Below are 26,923 nucleotides of genomic sequence, written 5' to 3'. Positions count from 1 at the left end.
TATTTGACATTGGTATTCCTGAACAACAAATGTTATTTTTAAATGCAATCATCCAAGATTTGTTAAAAAAAAAATGCAAGAAGATTTTTTCTCAAGTTAAAAAAAATTTTAAGAATGAAATCATTTTATGCAAAAATAATTAAAATTTTGTTTAGAAATGACAGATGATTTTCTTCTTGAGTTCATTTTTCCATTAGTTAAAAAGAAAAGTTTAATCAATACAAGATATAAATTTAAATGTGTCGAATGATTTTGATCTTGTTCAATGCTGTCACAATCAGGAATGTACAGGTTAGAATTAGCAATATTGCATTCACTCTCTTGTAACATTTTCAGCCCATAACTGATTGTCTGAGTCAAAAACTGAACAGATTTTCTATTCTGAGGGGACAAAACAAAAAACAAAAATGCATTAGAATATTTGCGTTTGTTTTACAATACACATAACAAATATTATCAAAGACAAGATAAGTTACTCTGTCACCATAAAATTTATTGGGTGGATTTTCTAACAGTATTCTGTTTTATTATTATCATTATCAAAACTTCAAATATTGAGGTGTCGATTCGCGACCATTTTTCTTGTTCTCACTTAACACTAGACACTATTTGTTATTCAACCCGAAAAAAACATTTTAAAGTTAATAAAACCTCTAAAAACTTTTCCAGATAGAAAAGTAACTTATCTTTCCTTCGATAATATTTGTTATATATTTGTTTTTTGACCACGTTTTCATACCAATGTGTATTGTAAAATAAACCCGAATATTTTTATAGAATATCAACTAGTAAAGGGAAGAATAATGTATGGCACCCATAACCATGAATTTGATTAAAAATATCATGCAGAAAAGTATAGTCATCATAAAAAAGGACCACTTAATCCATTGGTCAATAAATAGTTTTACCAAGGAATGATACTAGTTTCATCATAATAGAATCGACATAATGAAAGCAAAGTTTATTTTGGATCAAACAACTTTGATGCCATTTTTCAATTTGTATCTTAATTATCATCATATTCACTCTCCAAATGTGTTAAACATGCCAGTAAGATCACTGAACTCTGAGGTTGACTGGTCAAGCATTGGGAACATGTTGTTAAACTCTTCTGGCTGTTGCTGTTGTTGCTGGGCTACATTTGGATTAGCCTGAGATGAGCCCTGTTGAGTATGATCTCCATTATTTGACCACTGTTGCCATAAAGATTGACCACCTACAATACAAACAATGGAAAATTTGATAAACAAAAACAAAAATTAGAAATCAGTCATAAAAGGTATGGGAATTCTGGGAAAACTCCCCAAGCACTGCTGCAATCTAATAAATCATTAAGAAGAAACAATTCTCCACTTCAATCACAAAAAATAATAACTGGAAAAAAAATATCAGGATTTAGAGTTTCTGGATTTCATTGAGATAACATACAGAAATATGAATGTTTTTTTTATCTACATAATTTCAATTTAATGCTAATCGTTTTGCCTTTTCATCAATTTATGTGTATAGTAATATTAAATTTACTCAGATTCTCTTTATGCTAATGTCATTTTTATTTCGTTTCTGTTTATCCTCTTAACAAATAGTACCCCCCCCTCTCACTTCATACATTTACATCATTCATGCCATGTCTTCTCTTTTCTCCTTTTTTCTTTTAAAAACAATTTGAAACAAATCTTGTTAGATTCATTTATAACTAACATGGTATTTTTTCTATTACTCTACCTAGTATTTGTGTGAGTGTGTTTTCTACTGAAATTAGATTGCCAAGATGTATTATTTTTCCAGCAAAATTTTCAAGAATTAAAAAAAATTGTGGATGTAAAAAACAAACTGTTTTTAAATGTTAAAGTATTTAGTTTAATGGATTAAAATTTGGAATTGAAACCAAATTGTATTTGTGTAATCATTATTTGTTATTATTATGTGATATCATGTACTGATAGTAATATTAAAAATATCAAAATTTGCCCAATATGTATATAAACAAAATATTTTATCCATTAAAAAAATTCATATTTGGTGTTATAAGTTCTTTAAATAATTTTACAAAATCTTTTTCTATAATGTGAATAAATGCATTCAGTCAAAAAAAGTGCTAACCATGCAAAACACATTGAATCTGCTTTTCAACGAGAAACATACATTTTACTTAATCCATGAGAGGGTTATCCCTCATGGGTTAATGCTAACAGAATGATGAAAAATATAAATAAATAAAAAGGGAATTTTATTAAACCCAGACTAAGAGTCGCCCAGGAGCATTTATATTTTGCATTTCTTTTTAAATTTAAATTCTGTTTTTTTTTATTCTTGTATCAAAATATTATTTTTAAATCTATTGGACATATTAGCAACGTTATGTTCAATGCCATTTCATTTTAGGTCTATTTTAAATCACAAACATAATAATATACATATAGAAAACTCCTTCACAAGATATAGGTTACTCAATCAAAAGAAATAATGTTTTACAGTATTAAAATAATGATGAAAACCGTGTGTCTATATTGCTAATAGTCCAATGTTATGTTTATGTTTTTTTTTTTTAAATCAGAAACAGAAATGTGTTATGTTCAAAGAAAGTATTTAGAGAATGATTCTTCTCTAGCTAAAATACAACTTGTGTTCAATGAATCATATATAATGAATATTCTGTTTTTAGTAAAAAAAATCTGTAGTTAAGGTGTCGTAATAAAAGCAAACCAATTAGTTTCCAATATGTAATATGTTTTGATGTTAAATAATCAGAAAGCATCATCACAGAGACAATAAACCAAGCAATGAACCCTTCAATGGGTCTGTTGTTTTCTGCAATATCTAAGTAAAAAAAGAAACGAGTTGCAGTTTAGCATTAAATAACCCCAAAACCTTTCTAAAAAGCTTAAATAAATAATTCCAAAAATGATTGATATGACAAATAAGTTTTGGCATTAAATAATCAAATAAAACAGACTGATGTACCAAAGAAGAGACCAAGTAAGCCAATCAATGAATTGCTTACAATATGTTTTGGTTTGGTATAAAGAAGCCATACAAAAAAATGTTGATATATTGTGAAACAACAAACTTTCCAATAAGCAATGCATTTTGGCACAAACACAAATTTTTAAAAGTATCTCCCTTCAAAAGAATATCAGATTAAGGACAATTGTATTTTTTAATTTTTCTGTTTTTAAATTTTTCTTTATATTTTTGTTTGTTTCTAAGTGACACACAAATTATGAAACTTGCACTCACTTGATAACAAAGATTCACATACAAATTTAAGCACAAACACACTAACTATGGCAGATGATAACAGATGCTGACAAACAATAAGGATAATATCTGCAAAACCTACATCAGGTATTAGAAGGTAGGGTGACTATATTTAATTAATATATGATGTCTGTATTATTTTTTTTTTTTTTTTCTGGATGGGAAAAATCGTATCTATTTTATTAATTATAACAACAAACAGCAGTCAATATTGTGGAGAGGATAAATACAAAATGATTCCATGTTAACTTCTGATCGATGATGATTATTTGAAAGAAATTTAAGTGAACACATTTCTGCAGAAAAAAAATGTCCAAGGATAAAAAAACTGGCTAATTAGAATCAAACAGACTTAATTGCAATGACAAATTCTGAAAATTTTTAAATAACTTAAACTTTAATAACTTTAAAGTGACAATTAAACTACTCTTATTTTGGATTTAACTTTATGAAATAAATTTGACAGATTCAAAAATGACTTTATAAACATGATTAATATTTTAGAAATAAATTTTTCTATTTAAATGAGCATGCATTGTCGGATTTTAAAACAAACAAAAGATAGCAGAATTTTTTGACATTAGAAAATTAAAAAGAAAACAAAAAAGTTGTTTAGTTGGCTCCCACTGCAAGAACTTAGACACCAGGGTTGGAAAATGGGATTGAGAAGTTAGCGTCCCCAAAAAGGGGCACTCTGACCCGCAAAACCTACCTGGGTAGTCCTGTTGGCATTCTCAGGTGATAAACTAGGTCTGAGAGGGTGAACCTCCTAAAACTGCACTGAACTCCCATGGCAAAATTACCAGGGACCGGATTATTACAGGAATGCTCTAATCTTTGATGATTTTGTGGACAAAAGATAAAGATTCCTAACCAAAAATGCTAAAAGCATAAATTAGACAACCAAAGAAAATGACAACTAAAATAGAATCTTTCAATAAATAAGAACAAAGACAATTTTTCTCATATTACTAGTTGTTTCTATGGATATAGCGGAAGGGAAACAAATATTCAGACACTAGAAAAATTGTATTTTTATGTATAAAAAAGCCTACACAAAGACAAATTCAAATATATATGTGTTTCATCTCTGAATATAGATCAAAATACCTCAGCACAATTTGAATCTACTATTGCTAATTATAACAACCATGAATTAAACAGTAATCCAACACTAAATAACAGAAATCCCCATAATATTAACATTACGTGAACGCCAGGTAAAATATATACTTATATTGGCGCCACTTCAACATTAATAAAGGTTAGAATATCTAACGACAATTCTTCCTTTAATAATGAAATCACTGATAATAGTCAAGGAACTTCTCTAACCACTTTAATTAAATAAAACTTAAATCTAAAAACACCCCTTTCTCTATAAAATTGGGCTATTCTTAGTCAAAGCCACTAAGTCTTGTTACCTTTGCATATCTGAAGCTATAAGTATAATTACTTTCCCCCAAAGTATGAACTTAATCAATTCCAAAGGCAAACTTATTTCCTAATGTAAACATAAGAAAAAATTCAAATATAACCAATTCAAAATTACTTAGTTCACCTCTTAAACCCTTGGCTATAAATTTACTTAATCTAAGAGATTACTTCTATTCCTCTTTTTGTGTGTGTATGAGACTAAAGGAGCTGCTGTATATTAACCCTAATGTTATATCTGCGTATATGTATGCCCGTTTTTATATGTAATGTGTGAGTGTATGTATGTATATATATATATATATATGTGTGTGTGTGTGTGTGTGTGTATATATGTGCATGTATATGCATCTATATTTTGTTTGTGTATAATTACATGTGTGTGTGTGTTGTTTCCTTTAGTTTCACCTCTTATCCTATATTATTTTATTTATTTTTTATATATGTGTATATATGCATTTATATATGAATATATGTGTATGCATACAATTATAATCATACATTAATTTATTAAACCATTACTCATGATCAGTAAACACCTCACCCATTTTAACTTCTTTCCAAATTTAAAATAAATAAATCTGAATTATTGTCTTTAATTATGTTCTTGTCTGGGTCAAATTGACCTCAACTGACCTATAGTTATCTGTTCTAAAAGTAGATTTAGGAAGATGATTCTCTATCTACCCCCTTTTCTCCTTTCTTACTCTCCTTCTCTCTCAACTACCTCTCTTTCTCTCCTCATTTTTTGACTTCTTAATATTCTTTCTTCCTCTTCTCTGTTCTTATCTCTCTTTTTTCATTTTTCCTCCCTTTTATTTTACCATCCTATTTTTTCAATTTGAATTTGAATCTCTATTTGAATACTTGCATTTGCATTATCTGTTACTTTTTAAAGTTTTATATAAAAAACTGGAACTTCACTTCTCCATGATCTGATGGTTGCTTTTTCTGGAAGCTGTAATTTACCCTGGACATTTATAATTCTGTTTTCTTATGGATTACCAATGGATTTCAATGGACTCATTTTAGATTTATCCTGTTCTGGATTTTACCATCTTTCTCATTGGATTTTTACCATATCCTTTTTCTTATTTCTTGCTTTCTTAATCTCATTAAATCCCTATAAACTATCACTAACTGTTAAATAACTTTTTTGATTCAAGTATGATTAATTTCATATTGTTAGCTTCCTTTAATGCATTAACCTGCAAAATTTATTGTATATTTTGCAAACCTCTTCCCTCTGATAAGAAGAATTGCATTCTTTGAAACTCCATGGAATAAGATTTTTCTTGTTTATTTGTACTTCTTGTCTGATAATTAAAATTTTGTATTCATTCCTTACATGCTTATGTTTTTTTAAAATTTGAATAAATTTTCAATAATAAGATGTTTATTAAATATATATATATATATATATTTATTTACAAGAGAGTCACCACTTATTAAGGCCACTCGAGGATAATGGTTAATGAATGTAATGTGGTAGTTTAGTAATCGTTAATGGTGTAGATTGGGTAGAATTTGGATTATTTAAGGGGACGGCTCAACAAGAACTTGTTTACATTGGACTTGAAAGCTACCATATTGTAATAAGTTGGTAAGCGAGCCCATGGAACAGTATTTCACATTCAAGCAGTTCTAGGAAAGAAGCTTTATTCATGGAATCTGCGTTTAGATTTACGCACAGATAGAGAGTGGGAAAAACTGTTGATAGTGGTTGTAGTTAGTCAAGTGTTTTGTGAAAGTTTGGTAAGGGGGGATCATGGATTGGAGCTCAGACGAGCACATGCCATGAAAATAATGATAGAGCAGAGACAGGCTCACAACATCTCTTCTGTGGGAAAGAGGTTACAGAGAAAAGAAAAAGGTTCTGAAGTTTTGAACTCTATTAAAATAGGGCACGCCAAGCAGCCTCTGCCCAGATGTGGCAACAGTATTCCATTTTAGGACATACTTAGTTCTTATGCAGTGAGATATCTACTGGAGCGGTAGAATGATCCAACCATTTTTTCCAACAGATTTGATGTATGAGTTCCATTTCAGATGAGAAGTGAAGGTCAGTCTCAGAAGCTTGTCAAGACATAATGCTTCCGAAAGACAAGAGCCATTTGTTTCAATTGGGGTTAGATGGGGGTCAGAGCAATTATGGAGCGTCGGTTTAGTTGCATTAAAAGTAACCAGCCACCTTTTTCCCAATTGAATACATGCTTAAGATCAAGAGAGAGAGAGTATCAGAAAGGCTTTGGTCATTGCAGGCTTTGAAGTGTTGCCATAGATTGTGATGTCATCTGCATAAATGTCTACAAATTTTTTAGAATGTGATTTAGGAGATCATGGATGAAGATTAGGAAGAGAGTTAAGCCCAGGGTGGAATCCTGAGGAATGCCAGCGTTAATACTATGAGTTTCTGATTTCTCCCATCGACAACTACTCTTATAAACCTATCAGAAAGAAAGGATTTAAATCTTGTGAAGTAGACCTTTACGCCATACCCTATCAAAAGCCTTGGATATGTCAAGAGCTAGAAACAAAGCGATTATTGAATGATTCACTAATCGTGTGTGATATTACAGTTATTACATCAGCTGTAGATCTTGCAGAACGGAAACCATATTGCATATCACTGAGTAGGTTATTTCTGCTGAGGTGGTTGACCACTTCTCGATTTATCACAGATTCCAGCAACTTACTCATGAAATACAGGAAACTGATTGATCTGTACTGAGAGGCAGATGACCAATCTTCAGAATTTTTAAATATGAAGTTTTCCAGGATGTTTGGAAGCATTTCTCTTTAAGGCAATATTTAAACAGCTTTGTAAGTATGGGGGCTAGTTCCGATTGAAGTTTTTTTAGCACTATGATTGGAACGCTGTTGAGGCCTGTCGCTTTACTGGAATCAAAGTTTTTGATTAGCTTGGCAACATCACACACAGATATATGTATGTCACATAGCATATTTAATTCAAATCTTTTAAATATTTAAATCTTTACACAGGAGTAAATATGGTGAGTAGGTGGCCATGGTCAAAACGAGTAGAATTTGCTATAAAGTTTTTTACAAAGAATTTTGTTTTGCCAGATGAAATTATTACCTCAGGTCCATTGATAATGGTTAGGGTAGAGGACACGCTTTGGTTCAGGACCTTGTTTATTATTTGTCAAAACTTATGAGAACCAAGCCGCTGCTCAGCTACTTTGGGCCATGCATACAACTCTCACGTTCTTTATTACTCTTTTACAATGGTTGCTGGCAGTCCTAAAGGCAGCTTTAGCACATCTATTTCACTGAAAGTAGTGAAAATAGTGGTTTCTGTGTACAATGGCAGTAACACATTTTGGGGTAAACTACGGCTGGCTATTAGGCTTTTGCTGGAATTTCTTGGAGGATATACTTTATTTATAAAGATACATACTATTAGAAAGTAATAAATTTAATTCTTATAATGAAAGAAAATAATGTTTTTTTCATTTCAACTTGTGAAAAAAGTGTTCATAAAAACCAAAAAAAAATTATTTTGATTTAATATTTTGTGGAATATCTGTTATTGAGTTCAATAGCTACCAATATATTTCTGTACATTCAGATGTATTTTGTCCCATTCTTCTTGGTATACCTTTCAGGAGTGGAATTTATAGAATGATGTGTTATATATGCACCAATTTATGTCACTAAGCACTTTGTATCATGAAATAATAACTCGGATTACCAAAGACAGAAAAAGCAGCAGCTGCAACATTCAACTTTAGTAGTTAGTAGACAATTATCCAAAAACTGATTGCATCATTATGGTTGAAGAGAGTAAAAATAGAAAATATATTAAAGAAAAGACAAAAACTGTAAGATGTTAAGTAATAAAAAAGGGGGAAGGCATTTATAAAAAGAAAAAACTAAAAAGAAATAATAACTTTTAATTTCCTAAAACATTGCATCTAATCATTCATTATGATTGAAGAGAGTCAATAATGTTGGCAGCTTCGACATAGAAGTGAGGAGTTAAAGTTCACTTACATTTATAATCTGGTAAGTTGAAACCTACAGGCGGCAAATCTGGAAACCAAAATATAAGAATGACTGTCGGGGAAGGCCTGATTATCAATCAAGAAATCCTTTCAAGAGAAACATCCTACTTTAGACTGAACAAAAACAGTCTTGGCAGGTATGTCCAATCATTTGGTGGAAATGAACAACGAAGTGGAATTGGGTTGGAAATGAAGATTGTTTTTGTCAAACTATTAGAAATTTTTTATGATCATTATTATATGATTGAAATAGATGATTATCAATAGCAAAAGTATCATTAAAAATGAATGATCCTAATTGTATTTAATAATACTAGGATTAAATTTATAAAAATTAGCATTTTTTTGCTCTTTGGATCATTTACAATGTTTTTTTAAACGATACTTCTCATCACATCATCGATGTGCCATCAACATACACCAATAACTGAGGATATATTTAAATATGGTAAGATCTTAGCCGAAACAAAGAATGCACCTAGATGAGACTAAGGCTGAAGAGGACAATAGTATGAAAAATTTTCATCGGTTTATTTCATTCGTAAATTGATTTTCGATAAGGACATTACAAGGTTAATTTTTTTTTATTTGAAAATGTTGATAATTTATGAATGAGCATTACAAACTTTTCAATCTTATATCTAAAAGATATTTTATACAGAAATATTATTTGGATAAATCTAAATAAAACAATTTGGCATTTTTTTTAACTTATTATCAGAGTTTTTATTCAAATATCTTTTAACCAACATTTAATTTAGATTATTATTTTTATAGGCACATTAAAACCATTCAATTAATAAGCTATACCACATAATGAAACAGCTGAAAAATGGAAATAAAGACATTGAAACATCAATTGGAAATTTTCTTTATTATTCAATCAATAAGAAAAAATCCATAGTTGTGAAAGCATATAAAAAGCTACTGAGAAAAGAAAAAAACAAAACAAAAATATTCGATAAGGTGAAAAGCTATAGCAAACATCTATATGAGTACTTTAACCATAGTTCCTGATTTCAAAAGGCGAAAAATTAAAAAATACATCTGCCTTACTTTTAATGCTAGGTTTATTTATGGTATCTTTTAAATTTAAATTTAATAAAACCCTTCACAATTTGCTGATGAGGAAACCTTGTTTATTAAAAAACTATATGTAATAATTATTGTCCGTAACTTGATGTCTACCACAATAAAAACACTGTTTTCCAAAACGATCGTACAAATAATTGATTTTGTTGTTGTTCCTTCTTATGAAACGGATTTTTAATTTAATTATAATTTGATTTTTAAATTTTAAATTATCAATCACATTACTAAATATATATACATATATATATATATATATATATATATATATTTTGCTTAGGACCCGCTATACGGTGAAATTGCCATATAGCGGGGCCTAAGCAAAATTTTATACAGTACATATTAAAAGTTAGTAACAAAATACAGTATATAATACACATGTATATAATCAAATAACATTATAAATAACATCGTAAGGCGGGGAAAGTACCGTAACCAGGGTCAGAGAAACATTGTATTCCACATTGTAACCTGAAAAAAATGTATCCGTAGCCACCGTATCCTAGGGTTCTACTGCATATAAGTATATTAAGAAGATAGAACATAAAGTAAAGTTACATAGGAACTTTATTACATTATCAAGTCAATAAGGGTTACAGAAAGGAAAAATTCCTATGAAACTTTAATCTTTATCTTCTTAACTTATTCTATTGTTTGCTCCTATTAACCGGGTAGAGCTTTTTAAAAAATTTTTTTATCTAGATAGATTGCCTTATCATAGAAAATTTATTTTTCAACTTAACTTTTATTGTGTGTGTGTGTATATATATATATATATATATATATATATATCAGAGAGAGAGTATTATAAAATATAAATAGTATTTTAAAATTAGAACTTATTAATATAATAAAAAGTTCAATATACAATTAAAGAAATAGAAAAAATAGATAATGAAAAATAAAATTGAATAAATCACAATAGTTATTGATCCATCAAAAATTCAGACAAAGAATTTTAATCATGAAAAATTCTTATTTTCAAAGATATACTCTTTTCATCAGAGGATTTTTGGAAAATAATTTTTTTTGTACATTTTTAAATTTATGATAACCAGTGAAGCATTTTATACTAATGTTTATCCTCTGTTGAAAAGAGACTTTCTTTGAAAATACATGGGTTAAGAATTTTTGTTTTATTATAATTCCTTGTTTGAATTTTTGATGGATCAATACTGTAACTACAGACTTCAAAGTCAACACTTGTTTATTACTTGTATATTAAATATTATATTATTTCATTTTTAATACTTCTACAAACAATCATATTTTCTAATGGAAAGAAAAAAAAAAAGATTTTTGGCCTTGTAGAATTAAAAAGATTCATATCACTCGCCATATGGGCAAATGGTAATGGATTGAGATGAGCAACTCTTTTCAAGTTCAATAACTCAAAATTGTCAGACAATTTCCAAATTGTTAGGCCTGCTAGTTTCCTGGCTATTGGCACTGTTTTTTTTGTTTTTACATAACAAATATACTTTTGTACAAATATATTAAAGTGTAACTTTATATAATATATATACAAGTATATGGTTGGATTTTGTTTTTGTATTTAGAACAAAAAACATTATTCATTATGCATCAAACAATCAGAAAATATCAAAAACCGTTTTTATGAGGAAAATTTTTATGCCAAAATGTATTTTTTAAAAATTATGAAAGAAAGAATACAGAAGAAATATGCTGAAATGATAAGCAAATTGTACAAAACACATTTTGTTAGAAACTCTTATTTTAAATTAATATTCTGGTTTCAGCTTTTTAAAAGAAAAAAAAAAAAGGGAAAAGTTTTTGTTTTTAAACCAGTAACAACTGCATGCTACTTCCATAATATAATTCACCTGAAGTTAGTAGGTAAATCACAAACCCCAATAACTTGAATTTGCTTTGAAAAGTTTTTATAAAATTTTAAATGATCAATTTAAATGTAGAGCTAAGTCTGAGTCAAAGTTGTGGTACTATGAACAGGTTTTATTACATGTTGTTGTGTTTATTATAAAAGCTGCCATCTGAAGTTATGCAAAAACAGAAAATCTTCAACATATATTGATATAAAATAATCAACAATTGATCAATGAACAAGTATACATAGAATGACTGAATCACTCTAAGTACTCCTGATGAAATTTTCTCAATGAAAAATGGAAAAGTTAAGCACTTGAATGGAAAAGTTAAAATATATGGAGATATATGGTTAACTAATTTGCATACTGATTTTTAAAGTTTTTTTTTCATTATTGTAGCAAAATTCGAAAAATGAAATATTGAATTTCTAGTAAAACCAATGGTATCTACTGAATTGTCATGTCACAGTAATGAAAATATCCAAAAATTATGAAAAACGATAAAGTAGAAAATTAATTATTAAAGAAAATTGTTTTTGAAAAGAATTAGTGAAAATGAAGTTTTGCTAAATTGGCCAAAGTTTTTCAGTTTTCAGAAAATATTTACCTCCCTTTTGATGGAATTAGAACTCTCCAGTTTCTTTTTCATTATTCGTTATTAATGTTTGAATTCAATGATTTTTTAAATTATAATATAACAATAGTTCTTTCTGGAATATTGTTTAATCTGTACAAATATTTAACACTCATGTTCAAACATTCCTTTTTTTAGAACAGCAAACTTGATTTTTCTAAATTACCAGTGAAAAGACAAATTTGTTTCTTTTCCTTTCTTTAGGCTTGTTTGTTTGTGCTTAACAACTTATCAATCTTTCTATGGTCATTTAAGGTCATGCAGATTTTGTAGGAATTGTGGTGAGTTTGCTGAATACATTTATTTCTTTTAGGAAATTATTATTTTGTTGAAGAGATCTTTAAGGGTGGACTCAGGATAGTATTTCTTTCGATATGGAATAAACACACTCTAGTAATATATGCTTGATGGTGAGTTTCTCCTGTCATGCTGTGCATAACGGGGGTTTGGCACAAGTGTGTTAAACGAGTGTGGCTTATGTGTAATCGATTTAATACAAATTCTTTTTTTTGTTAGAGTTGTTTTTAGTACAGCATTCTCCAATGATTGATTTAATATATTCTAGTTTATTGTTTACACATTTATTCCATTCGTCTTGATATTTGTTCGTGATCAGTTTTTAATTTGAGGTTTGTATGGTATTTTGTTGATAATTTTCCCTTTGCAGCTCCTTTTGCTTTTTTGTCAGCTTTATCATTTCCATTTACCCCAGTATTACTTCTTTGTTATTTGCAAGTTGATGTATTTTGTTCAGTACTTGAATGGTTAGAGATTCTATTATTTTTTGTTTCTTTAGTACTTGTTTTTTTTTTTTACTCACATTCATCCCAAACAAGGCATTGGATGCAAGGGCTACTATTTGGGACAATGCCTAGGATAAGATTAACAAAATGTTGGTTTATGTTGCATTTAAACTTCTGTATATCAGCACAATCAGGGAAGCAGGTAGAAAATTCCAGAGTTTAGTTGTTTGAGAGAAGAAACTATTAGCATTTAAGAACTTCAACAGAGAAGGGATGTGATTTTGTTGCTAAGTGAGTACGTCGAGGGATACAAGTGTAATGAGTTCATCAGAGCATATTCCATTAAAATATTTGTAAAACAGGCACAGCGATGCAACATTGCAGCGATGGGACAGGGGTTAGAGCCTAGTTGACAAAGTGGGATCTATTAGATTGAAGACTTTTTTTTTTTTTTAACCCTATCCAAGAGCGAGAGACTAGTGGTAGATGCACCAGCCCAGATGTGGAAACAATACGCTGTGCATGGGTAAATGGTGGCCTTGTAGAAGTACAGGATGCTCACAGATACGAGTAGTTTTCTAGCACGATAGAGAAAACCCACCTTCTTTGCAGCAGCCTTCGCAATGTCCTCAATGTATTTGTTTCAGTTCATATTTCTTGTGAATGTTAAGTCGAGGATGAAGGAAGAATTCTCAGGTAGGGTGTTCTTTGTCATCAATATCAGTGGCTGGAGAGACTTCTTGTAATTGTTAAAGGAGAGCAGCTTAGTCTTACTAGCATTAAATATCATTCATTTACTGCTCCATTCCACTATGCCCATTTTCTAAGGATTCTGCTATTGTCTTAAATTTGTGTATATATGTTCTTCCATTGTGCATATTATAGAGCATTGTATCATTAGCAAATATACCCATCTCATACACAATATTATCAGGGAGATTGTTAATGAATATCAGGAATAGTGGTCCAAGGATTGATCCAAGGCAATCACACATTAATGTTCTGCAGTTGAATGTATGTCATCAATGAAAACCTGGATGGTCCTATTGTCGGAGAAGGATCTAATTATATTTAGTATTTGTCCAGTTATACTGTACAATTTAATTTTCATTAGCAACCCTTCATGCAGACTTTGTCAAGGGCTAAAGTCCTTGTTTTGCCCATCATCTATCTCTCATAAGTTAGAATCATCTTAGTCATCACAATACCACATTTATTCTTGAAGGAAGGAGTATTTTACTTAAAATATCCCTTCAATTTATTTTTTTCATTAAATACATTTACAGAAATTCATTGGATTAAAACGGGAAGTGTAATCCTAGCAAAAAGACCAAAAAAACTACAAAAAAAAATTGTTTTTATGACTAAGCATTTATAAATGAACTAGCAAAAGTACCATCATTGACTGGGTTCAAAAACGGCCTACAGAAAATGGACTCTGATTTATGAAAGTACTAGCGGGGGTACCCGCCATTGCCCAGGTGTTTAAAGGTGTGCGTGTTACATGGGGTGGGGGAAATCAAAACAAAAGAAAAAGTGAAGTAATAACCCTGTTTAAATATAAAAAAAAAAACAATGTTAAAACTTCTTTAAAAAAAAATTGTTGCCCGGGTGTTTGTGTTGGGGGGAGGGGGGGGGAGACAAAAAAAAAAAAAAAAAAAAAAAAACAGTTTTGGTAAGTAGTTAGGATCGAACCCTAAGCCTTGAGGCGAAGGTGGAAAAGAAAGTGTGCAAAAAACCTGACACGTTACCCGCTCGGCCAACAAAGAGCAACTGAAACACATTTGAATTTATTTATTTAAGTATTAAAAACAGAATTGATGAGGTCAAATAGAAGTAGCGGACTTAACTTTTCTTTACCCAACTTTGGCTGGTTGTTTCCCCAAGATATTGGGGAGGGGAAAACCAGCTCCCCATTGTCCAGATTGAATAGCAATTGTCTGATATAAGGAGTTTGGCCCCACATTGATCAAAGCTGATTGCTTCTGGACGTTCCCCGGAGCGATTGCCAGAAACAGCGCCTTAGCTTTGAAGTAGTTTCGGTTTTATACAAAAAAGCTGAACGAACACAAGACGGGTTTTTTTTTTTTTTACACGGTGGTCACCACTTATCAAGGCCCGGAAGCCACTCAGGGATAAAGGTTATTGTAAGTACAGTACGTTAGTGTGGAGATTTAATAAAGTGTCTACTTAAGGGGGCAGTTCATCAGGAATTTGTTTACATTGGACTTGAAGACATCCAGGTTGTAGTCTAGTGGGAAGCAGGCAGACGGAACAGAGTTCCACAGGCGTGCAGTTCTAAGAAAGAAGCTTTGTTCATGGAATCTACATTTTGATTTAGGCATAGATAAAGAGTGGAGAAAGTTTTTGACAGTGGATTCAGCTAGACAGGTGTTTTTCGTAAAAGATTGGCGAGGGGGGGATCAGAGATTGAAGTTCAGATGAGCACCTGCCATGGAAATAACGATAAAACAAAGACAGGCTCGCAATGTCTCTTCTGTGGGAGAGAGGTTGCAGGGAAGAGAAAAAGGCATCCCCCACTAAGCCACGAAGTCTATTTTGTACTCTGTCAAGGTAGGATAGGCGGTTTTAGCAGCTCCTGCTCAGATGTGGCAACAGTACTCCATCCTTGGATGTACTTGGCTTTTATATAGATAGAGAATTGCATCAGCAGTAAGATATCTCCTGGAGTGATAGAAGGATCCCACCATCTTTCCAGTGACCTTGGTAACAGACTTGATGTACGTGTTCCATTTCAGATCAGGAGTGAAGGTCAAGCCCAGAAGCTTGTCAAAACATGGGGCTTCTCCTAGATGAGAGCCATCCATTTCAATTGATGCCAGATGGGGATCAGAGCGTTGATGATATAAAGATAGGAGCTTGGTTTTAGATGCATTAAAAGGTAACCAGCCACATCTTCCCCCACTGAACCACGCGCTCGAGATCAGAGGAGAGAGAATCAGAGAGAGCTTTGTCATTTACAACCTTTGATGTATTGCCGTAGATGGTAGTGTCATCAGCATAGATGTCAACGAATGATTTAAATATGTGTTTAGGGAGATCATTGATGTAGATCAGGAAGAGAGTTGGGCCCAGGATGAACCCTTGAGGGACTCCAGCATTAATACTGCAGGCCTCTGATTTTTGCCCATCAACCACTACTCTTATGAGCCTATCAGAGAGAAATGATTTAATGATAGAGAGAACATTTCCAGTTATACCGTAGCTGGAAATCTTGTGAAGTAGGCCCTTATGCCATACCTTGTCAAAGGCCTTTGATATGTCAAGAGCAATTACTCTAGAAAGGAAGCCTTTGTAAAGAGATTCACTAATTCTATGAGATATAACCGTTAGCACATCTGTGGTAGATCTTGCAGAGCAGAAACCATATTGCATGTCATTAAGAAGGTTATTTCTGCTGAGGTGGTTGACTATTTCTCTATTTAATATGGATTCCAGCAACTTACTCATGACACACAGGAGACTTATTGGTCTGTACTGAGAGGGAGATGACTTATCACCCGAGTTCTTAAATACAGGGCATACTGATCAGGTTTTCCAGGGTGTTGGAAAGCACTTCTCCTTTAATAGTTTTGTAAGTATGGGGGCAAGTTCTGGTTGAAGCTTTTTTAACACTATAATTGGGATGCCGTCAGGGCCAGTTGCTTTACTGGAATCAAGGTTCTTGATTAGCTTGGCGACCTCATGCAAAGATATTTGTATGTTACCTAGTGTGTTCTGTGTTATAGGAGGAAATATTGGGAGTTGATAGCCTTTGTCGCATAGGGTAGAATTAGCTGCAAAGTTCTTGGCAAATAGTTTGGCCTTGTTTGAAGCTGACGAGATGACCTCTGGTCCATTGATAATGGTTGGGATAGAACACACACTTCTGTTCAGAATTCTATTTGTTATTTGCCAAAACTGGTGGGAATCAAGATGCTGATCAGCTACTTTGGATTTAACAGACTGGGCATATAGCTCTCTTGCATTTTTATTACTCTTTTACAGTGGTTGCTGGCATTCCTGAAAGCAGCTTTAGTCTCAGTACATCTATTACGTTGGTAGCTATGGAAAAAGTGATTTCTGTGAGCGATGGCAGCAGCACATTCTGGGGAGAACCATAGCTGGCTGGTAGGTTTTTGTTGGAATTTTTTAGATGGTATGAATCGGTCTATGCCTACAATTAACCATTCGGTCAAGTCTGATACTATAGAGGACACATCCTTTTTAAACATGGAATGCAGAGGTAGATCAGATATAAATGTACGGAAGCTATCCCAGTCAGCCATGAAGTATCGGTATACAGTACAGTGGAGGGGTACGTCTGGGGACTTATTACATTTCATTTTTATCTTAACTGATATGACGGAGTGGTCGGAGGATCCTAGAGGAGAAAGAACGGAATATGAACATAGCTCAGGGGAAGTTGAGAGAAAAAGGTTTAGGAGGCTTGCATATTGACCTGTAGTATCGGGCACACAAGTGGACTCGCGAACAATCTGAGTGAGGTCATAAACAATGGCAAAATCATGACAGAACCTCCCCTCATCGTCCGTCTTATTTGAGTGGTTGAAATAGCAATAATTTTGTAAATATCAACGCAAATAAATCTAGACGCAACGCGCGTTCGCAAATCATACATATTATGATCTAGGGGGTTATATAAACAGTTCTAAGCGATAGTAACTCCCCTGGGACTGTTGGCGAAAAAAGCCTTTTCGAGACATACAAAAACTGCATGCATTTGCCTTTTATATATATATATAGATTACGCCCCCCCCCACCAATACAGATTTAATCTATAATTGTATTATCTGTCTCACAGAGGAGGCTATGATGTTGCTAGTCTCTTTCTCTCTTTCTCCCTGCCATTATTTCCATGGATGGTGCTTGACTGAGCTTCAATCTCTAGTTCCTCTATGTAAGACATTCATAGCAAGAACTTGTCTCTTTACCACAACTGCAAAGAACTTTTCTTTCTCACTCGATGTACCTAATATCAAACGAAATTTCCATGAATAAACTTCTTTTCTAAAACTTCACATCTATGGAACACAATACCATGGGATTGCGTCTCTGTAGATTACAACATGATTATCAACAAATTCAATGTCAAATACTTGTCATAAACCATCCTCATTTTATTCATTACAGTTATTATTTTCAATCCTCTCACAATATTCTTCATCATCCAACTGACAATCTATCCATATGATCAACCTTTATCCTTAAGTATTTTTTAACATTCATAAGTGGTTGCTCATTAATAACAAACGCACACAAAGATCTTGGAAATATTTGCATATTAATATCATGGCTTTTTTTGCAACAAAAGCTTATTATATTCATTGATTTTATTGAATGCTATATTTCATCAGGTTTAGTTTGTGACATATAGTTCCCCATATGGGGTCTGCTTTACTGTCATACTGTTTGTCATTTTTATGAAATTTCATCTCTGATATGGAATTTAATGGTGGCCATTCTATTGTTTTATTCACTAAAGAAAAATTATAGGTAAACTTCGATACATGAGAATGAGCATTGTCAGTAGCATATATAGCATGTACTTAGATTATTTTGAAACTGTGGGGTTGATCTTTCTATGATTCAAAAAATAAAAAATCCTTTGGTTCATGAAATTGCTACAGTTAATAAGAGTTCAGTTTAACTACTTTACAGACTGCATGATCCAATAATGCTTAGTTTGACAATTCCAAACCATATTATTACACTGCTAAGTTCTTCAGGTTTTCTTTAAGCCAGTCATATTTACATCAGATAAAATCTATCCTATGGTCGAACCATCAACTGAATGTAAGTCAACATTCTTCCATAAGAAAGACTTTCACATTTTGACTCCCTCAATTTTAGTCTAATCAAAAATCTGATCATTTGTTAAACATGATTCTTTATTGCTTTAATATATGTTTATCTTGGAGAGGTAAGAAAAAAAAAAAAAGAAAAAATCGTTTCTTTCTTAATCTTAAATTATTTTCAATAACTATTATAATGAAGCATCTTTGATATTTTCAAAATTAATATTTTCGCATTCAATAACTTTGCTATTTTATGCTTTTCAGTATTTGCTAGATTATTTCTATAAATGTATAGCCTGAATAAATGTATTATTATTATTATAGCCTGAATAAATGTATTATTATTTCCATAAATGTATAACCTGAATAAATAAAAGTTTCCAAAGGTTTTACTTTATTTTAATTCATTTTCATAAATTCCATATATCCCAAATAATCTATACACTAGAACTTTAGATGTTGCTTGTTATCTTGCTTGTTTATCACAATGGATCAGAAAAAAATCATCCTTTGCTCTAACTAGCAATGAAAAAATTTAAATGGCTTAAAATATCTCAATATATATAGAAAGAGCTTGATAAGCTAAGAAAGAATCTTTTTAAATTTTTAAAATCCAATTAAAATCAAGGAAGTTATGACTATTTTTATGCCCTGTGTGTTTGGATATTTTTCCCCTCTTTAAGACCATATGCATTTTGTCACATTTTTTGCACTACTTTTACAGTAAAAATGCTATATCTTTGTTAAAACACAAGACTAAGCAATGAAATTTGCCATATAAGTGTATTTTTGTGCAAGGAATCTGAATATGCTATTGAAAATCTCCAAATAATCTGCAGTAAATGCACATAAATATGCTGCGATTGCTTAAAAATGCTATGTACTTATTAAAAGAAAAGTTAGAGAACTCAAAGTTTAGTTGTAATGCATTTTATGTGCCAAAAACGTAAATCGAAATCTAGGATTGGTTAAAAATGAATATATTGCAATATTTCTTTGGTATTATTGTAGATTAACACCTTCTGTTACCCCTCCCCATCTGACCACCTCTCCAAAATATGTGATTCTACCTTTATAGACATTTGCATGTGAACAACTTGAAAAACTTTAATAAAAGATAAACAAAAATTATTTTAGAATTTAATGTAAAATGATTTCTCATTTTGAATCATTTGAGCGTTTTAGGGCAGTTACCCTCCCCCCCATTTCCTATGATAGATAAATTCTGGGTGTTTTTGTTGGTTTGTTTTCTAAAAGGTGATTATGAGTGGTTTTAAGAGGGTCTTTGTGCAATTATGAGAAGGTAGGGAGGTTGCCACTCTGACTTTGGGTTAATGATAGGGCTAAGGAAAATTATGTGTGAACATCCTGAAGACTTGATAGAAACAAAACAAAAACAATTTTAGAATTTAGAGTGGGGGTTGGTTTCACATAAATGTAAAATAATTCACCATTTCAAGACGATCCTAGCGTTTTAGAAAAGTTGACCAATTTATTTTTTTTTTGGGGGGGGGATTAATCATGTGCACTTTTCTTTAAACGTTTTTTCTGCTTTTTTTTTTTTAACGTTTATATGAACTCACAGAGGAAATTTTTTTAGTGGGGAGCTCTACCACTTATACTTAGCGTTATTGTTAAGGCTAAAGGTTTTAGGAGGAGGCTTGCCACTCGTACCTAGGATTAGACATAGAATTAAGTGAGTTTATTTTTAAAGAGAGTGTTTGATACCCATTGTGAAACTTTACAAGAATTATGACAAACAGACAAAAATAAATGTTATTTAAAAAAGTGACGTCCCTCTAACAGAAAACATGATGCTTGGAAAAATATCAAGTATTTAAATTCTATTTAAATATAAAAAAAGAAACAAGTTTTTGCTAAAGCTGACAAATTGTTAAAAATTTTTAATTAATATTATTTTGATTTTTAATTACATTTCATGTCTTTTCCTACCGTTTTTATTTTTTAACTGAGCACCTCCTACAAATATTTAAATATTGATTATTTTTTAATTTTATTTTTAATAATCAGGTAGATTAGTTTCCATTTGATAAAAATTCACTGAAAATATTTTTTAAGGGACGAAAATTAGAAGTGTGTGTACCGTTCGTACAAGTGAACCAAAACATCATATTTCACATTTTCGCTTGTTAAAATATTTTAAAATTTACTACTACGCAAAATTTTACCAAAAATGCTGTTTTATGATGTTCACATTTTTATCACTTTATTTGCTTAAAACTCTAAAAATATATAATGTATGTTATTATTTACTAATTCATTTGAAAGTATATTCATTGCAAAACAGTGGTATTTTGAAGACTTAGAGTGCTTTGGTTTTTAAAATATGACTATTTTAGCAGAAACCCCTTGAAATCTGTGATTATCCAAAGTGTTTTAACGGCCATGTATATTGCTACTCTAACCCTCAGGTCAATTGAATGTCAGCCGAGATTTCTCCATTTGTTATTTACTTCAGAAAAATTAGTTTTCACCACCCAATTTCTGCTTTACTTACAGGAGTCTATCCACTAAGAAATCTAATTTACAATTTATCCTTGCCTCAATTCCAGCCTGTTCAAAAACATGATCATTTGTCAAAATTTATTTTTTCATTATAACTAGTTTTAATTTATACCTATCTTGAGTGGGAAAATTTTTAAAATCTTTTCATTATCATATCATCATACTGACACATTCTTCATTTGAGTTGACTTGGATAATCTTTAATCATTTAGAGAGATTTTCAACAATTAACTTTATCAGCAAATTACCTCTTTGACGTTTCATTGATCTCTTCAAAATTCATATTTCCTCATTCAATAAATCAAAAAAAAAACAAAAAAACTCTTTAATTCTTTTTCAGTCGATCATTTCCATTTTGTTATTTGAGGAAAAGTTATTTATCACATTCCAAAAACTTTACATTAATATTATTTTCATTTTCTAATAACTTGAGATAGTCCAGTATTGTAAATTTCAGGCCTTGAATAATAGCTGTTAAAAGTGGTTGGAAATTACTAAGTGTGGCAGTTCACATTAAATTTAACAAAGATTAATTCAAAATTGTTTGAGTTATTGAAGTTGCTTATGCAGAAATTGAAATCAACAATTTATTTTGCACATGAAATAGTATTTACTTAAATCGAAACAAATTTTCTGAATTGTTCAACATACCAGGGGAACTGTTATCTGGGCTCATTTGATTGTATCCTGGATTGGTGCTATAGTCAGCTGAAGCCTAGAATAGAAAGAAAAATATATATGTACACATGTATTTGCATAACGATCAAAATATTTAGTAGCATTAAAGGTGATTTTTCAAAAACAAATGTTGGAAGTGTGAAGGAAAAGAAAAACTAAATTAAATGCGAACAATTTTGAGTTTGGTTTCTCCGTTTTATGGCATATCAACAATTCTGAAGGTTATTTAATATCAAAGCACTATTTGTATATAATAAACAATCCACAGTAGATGGGATGAATAAACATTAACATTGACAGTTTTAACTCAAATTTGTTTTATTGTTAATTTCCTTTGGAGCAACTTCTCGTTGTAGTTCCTTATTGTCATGAAGAAAGGACACATAATTGAGTAGCATTGTGCAGTTAACAAAAAACAAGTTTTCTTTTCTAGTTTTTACATCTTGGCTAAACGTCCCATTTAGCTCCCAAGACATGTTGTCATCATCTCACCAAGTGAACCTCTCGATCCAAACTCAACTCTCCAGTTTAGCAACCCTTGATTAATCCTATTTCTGTTCTATATATCAAATATTTGATCCACTCAGGCACTGTAATTGTGTCATCCATTACATTTGCCCTCTGTTATTGTAAACATTTTTATTTTTGTTATTGTAAATCCTTTGCTATTTATTTTAATTATTGGAAATTCCATTATTGCTACAAGTAATTCTACTTGCCTTTTTTTTTTAAATTTATTCAAACATTAAAACTGTATCGTCAAAATATGTAGCCTTGGAACCCTTCTACTATTGCAGCAGGGTTCCAATCTGCTACATTTCTCCCTCTCATAAAAACAATCCAAAGATTTTTTAATTCACCCTCCCCCCACCTAAGAAAAGGCCAGACCCCATCCCTCTTCTTCTTTTTTTTTTTTTTTAACTTTGGTCAGCAATTGACCACTCTCTCATTATATTCAGGCCAGAATTTCTCTACAGACTTTTTCATGGCATTATCTCATGGAGGTGTGGGTCCTACTAATACATGGTAGAGGAGATTCTGCGTTGATTTTAAGGTACTAAATAAAATTACAAAGAAGTACATCTGAGAATTATCAATCATTGATAATATATTGGCTTCACTTGGATCAAGAAAGTACTTTTTGAAATTAAGTTGGATGACTGGCAGGTGAAACTGAGCAAGAACAATAGAGAAAACTGTGTTTACCTGCAACCAGCGTTTATTAATGTGATGCCATTCAGACTTTTGAATGCTCCCGAGGTCTTCGATGAATTGATGTCGATTGTGTTACAGGGTTAAGAAGAATTTGCTTTACCGTATTTGGACGATATATTTATATTCTCCAATACAATGGAAGACCACTTACAGCACATAGATAACGTCTTGAGTAGCTTGTGGAAATATAATCTCAGGCTGAAAGCAACTAAGTGTGAGTTGTTCAAAAAAGAAATTCAGTCAAATCAATAAAATTGATTTCAACTCCAACCATTGTGAGACAAGTGAGGGTCTTCATTGAAATTATTTCATACTACTGTCAATTTAATAAAAAAATTTTTTATATCACCGAGCTATTAGTTCATTAAGTGAGGAAGCCTAAAAACGAAGCTCAAAGAGATGGAAATACTGGCTTATTCCAGAAAAGGACTAAAAGCTCTATATGGATGCTTCTGATCATTCAATTCGTGCATGCTTCTCACAAATGGTTTATGATCAGAGTGAGGGCAAAGAGGTAGAAAAACCAATTTACTTTTTATTTCATAAGCTGAATGACATGCAGAGAAAAGAGAGGAAAACATATTCCTATTTCTTTTGTACCACTATGTCCTTCATAAATACTACTTTTGTACCACTATGTCCTTCATAAATACTAGTGCAACATTCACCATATGGATCATAGACCCCTAAAATACGTACTAAACTCAGCTATATAAAACAAGATACAAATATGGGCTTTAAATATGGCTGATTATAATTGCACCATATAATACCTGAATAGATAACGCTTGCATAGATCTCTTATCACACTCTGTGGATACAAGTCAGGATAATTATGATCCTCCAGTAGAAATAGAAAATAGGAATTATCTAATAAGTGCAATAAATTTGAGCTGAAAGAGTTTGCATTGTATTGAAATGCTAAGGACTTATAGGTAATGCACAAACAACATACATTACTGGAAATGGACGAAATTAGAAAGCAAGAATCTGACAATAAAATTTTAAACTTGAAGTAGAGAAAAAAAATGGTAGAGCATCGAAAACATAACAGAAAAAATATTAATGGATGAAATGTGTCGACCTGACGAACCTCTAATTAGGTTATACGTACCATCTCACATCAGGAAAAGTGTAATACCATGATGACAATGATCACAGGAGTGTGGAGAAGATATTTTATGTAATTCAACAAAACTATGTCTGGCCGTGTTTACTTAAAAAGATAAACAAATTTATAGGTAAATGAATCCTGTGTTAAATTAGCTACGTACTCGACCTTCTACAAACACAGAGTTCCAATCTGATACAATATTCAATCTTGGTATAATTTCATAACATTCGAATTAATTAGCACTATCACTTCACATTTAATAAAATTCCAAGGCTTTTACTTTAAATAAAATAATATAATTTGCAGACCGAAAACTGTCAATTTTAAATTTATTTTTTAAGATTATTAAAATGTATTAATCTAATGTTACAGTTCAATCATATTATTCTAAGCTGAATGAAAATTGATATGTTGTGTATAATGCTAAGCAAGTGTTCAACAACCACCTGTTCTAGTTGGTGTCGGTTTATAAATATGAGCTATCTGCTCATATGTAAATTATATTTAATTTGCATAGCACTATATCTCCCTATAATGAGGGGGCTTTATGCCACAAGTACTTCTTTTTGTGCCCTCCTGAATATCTTCCTTTACCTCTCTCCTTTTCCTTGGAGATCTGGATCTATCACGTCTTTCCCTATAATCGCAGTGTTCCTCCTGCATATTCTGATCTTCCCCTTCTGCCTGGTCCCATTCTACTTCTTCCTCTTCTACCTCATCTCTCTCTCTCTCTCTCTCTCTCTACTTCTTCCTCTTCTACCTCATCTCTCTCTCTCTACTTCTTCCTCTTCTACCTCATCTCTCTCTCTACTTCTTCCTCTTCTACCTCATCTCTCTCTCTACTTCTTCCTCTTCTACCTCATCTCTCTCTCTACTTCTTCTACCTCATCTCTCCCTCTCTCTACTTCTTCCTTCTACCTCATCTCTCTCTCCACTTCTTCTACCTCATCTCTCTCTCTCTACTTCTTCCTCTTCTACCTCATCTCTCTCTCCACTTCTTCTACCTCATCTCTCTCTCTCTCTCTACTTCTTCCTCTTCTACCTCATCTCTCTCTCTACTTCTTCTACCTCATCTCTCCCTCTCTCTACTTCTTCCTCTTCTACCTCATCTCTCTCTCTAATTCTTCTACCTCATCTCTCTCTCTCTCTCTACTTCTTCCTCTTCTACCTCATCTCTCTCTCTACTTCTTCTACCTCATCTCTCCCTCTCTCTACTTCTTCCTCTTCTACCTCATCTCTCTCCACTTCTTCTACCTCATCTCTCTCTCTCTACTTCTTCCTCTTCTACCTCATCTCTCTCTCCACTTCTTCTACCTCATCTCTCTCTCTCTCTCTACTTCTTCCTCTTCTACCTCATCTCTCTCTCTACTTCTTCTACCTCATCTCTCTCTCTAATTCTTCTACCTCATCTCTCTCTCTCTCTACTTCTTCCTCTTCTACCTCATCTCTCTCTCTACTTCTTCTACCTCATCTCTCCCTCTCTCTACTTCTTCCTCTTCTACCTCATCTCTCTCTCCACTTCTTCTACCTCATCTCTCTCTCTCTACTTCTTCCTCTTCTACCTCATCTCTCTCTCTACTTCTTCTACCTCATTTCTCTCTCTCTCTCTACTTCTTCCTCTTCTACCTCATCTCTCTCTCTACTTCTTCTACCTAATCTCTCCCTCTCTCTACTTCTTCCTCTTCTACCTCATCTCTCTCTCTAATTCTTCTACCTCATCTCTCTCTCTCTCTCTCTACTTCTTCCTCTTCTACCTCATCTCTCTCTCTACTTCTTCTACCTCATCTCTCCCTTTCTCTACCTCATCTCTCCCTCTCTCTACTTCTTCTACCTCATCTCTCCCTCTCTCTACTTCTTCTACCTCATCTCTCCTCTCTCTACTTCTTCTACCTAATCTCTCCCTCTCTCTACTTCTTCCTCTTCTACCTCATCTCTCCCTCTCTTTACTTCTTCCTCTTCTACCTCATCTCTCCCTCTCTCTACTTCTTCCTCTTCTACCTCATCTCTCTCCCTCTCTACTTCTTCCTCTTCTACCTCATCTCTCTCTCTACTTCTTCCTCTTCTACCTCATCTCTCTCTCTCTACTTCTTCCTCTTCTACCTCATCTCTCTCTCTCTACTCCTTCCTCTTCTACCTCATCTCTCTCTCTCCACTTCTTCTACCTCATCTCTCTCTCTACTTCTTCTACCTCATCTCTCCCTCTCTCTACTTCTTCCTCTTCTACCTCATCTCTCTCTCCACTTCTTCTACCTCATCTCTCCCTTTCTCTACTTCTTCTACCTCATCTCTCCCTTTCTCTACCTCATCTCTCCCTCTCTCTACTTCTTCTACCTCATCTCTCCCTCTCTCTACTTCTTCTACCTAATCTCTCCCTCTCTCTACTTCTTCCTCTTCTACCTCATCTCTCCCTCTCTTTACTTCTTCCTCTTCTACCTCATCTCTCCCTCTCTCTACTTCTTCCTCTTCTACCTCATCTCTCTCCCTCTCTACTTCTTCCTCTTCTACCTCATCTCTCTCTCTACTTCTTCCTCTTCT

At 32.3% G+C, this 26,923-nt stretch overlaps 1 protein-coding gene across 21 annotated transcripts in view; it reads right to left on the bottom strand.

Annotated features, from left to right (window-relative positions):
• Positions 1 to 713: 713 nt before the first annotated feature.
• Positions 714 to 26,923, bottom strand: part of LOC145276852 (aryl hydrocarbon receptor nuclear translocator homolog) — a 281,732-nt gene continuing 255,522 nt past the window's right edge. For 13 of the 21 annotated variants that reach the window (XM_080128232.1, XM_080128225.1, XM_080128234.1 and 10 more), the window contains 3 exons: positions 22,033 to 22,096; positions 8,713 to 8,751; positions 714 to 1,216 (listed from right to left, as the gene is read on the bottom strand). In XM_080128232.1, coding sequence (XP_079984358.1) covers positions 1,023 to 1,216; positions 8,713 to 8,751; positions 22,033 to 22,096 — 297 coding nt within the window. In that variant the 3' untranslated portion in view covers positions 714 to 1,022. The remainder of the gene's footprint in view (positions 1,217 to 8,712; positions 8,752 to 22,032; positions 22,097 to 26,923) is intronic. The other 8 variants (XM_080128240.1, XM_080128233.1, XM_080128227.1 and 5 more) reach the window with 1 other exon arrangement.

The sequence above is a fragment of the Euprymna scolopes genome, chromosome 5 (assembly GCF_053919585.1).
Source record: "Euprymna scolopes isolate OS-2025 chromosome 5, ASM5391958v1, whole genome shotgun sequence".
In the NCBI taxonomy this organism is placed as follows: domain Eukaryota; kingdom Metazoa; phylum Mollusca; class Cephalopoda; order Sepiida; family Sepiolidae; genus Euprymna; species Euprymna scolopes.
The sequence above is the reverse complement of the archived record's forward strand: the minus strand, read 5'-3'. Positions and strand labels throughout refer to the sequence as shown.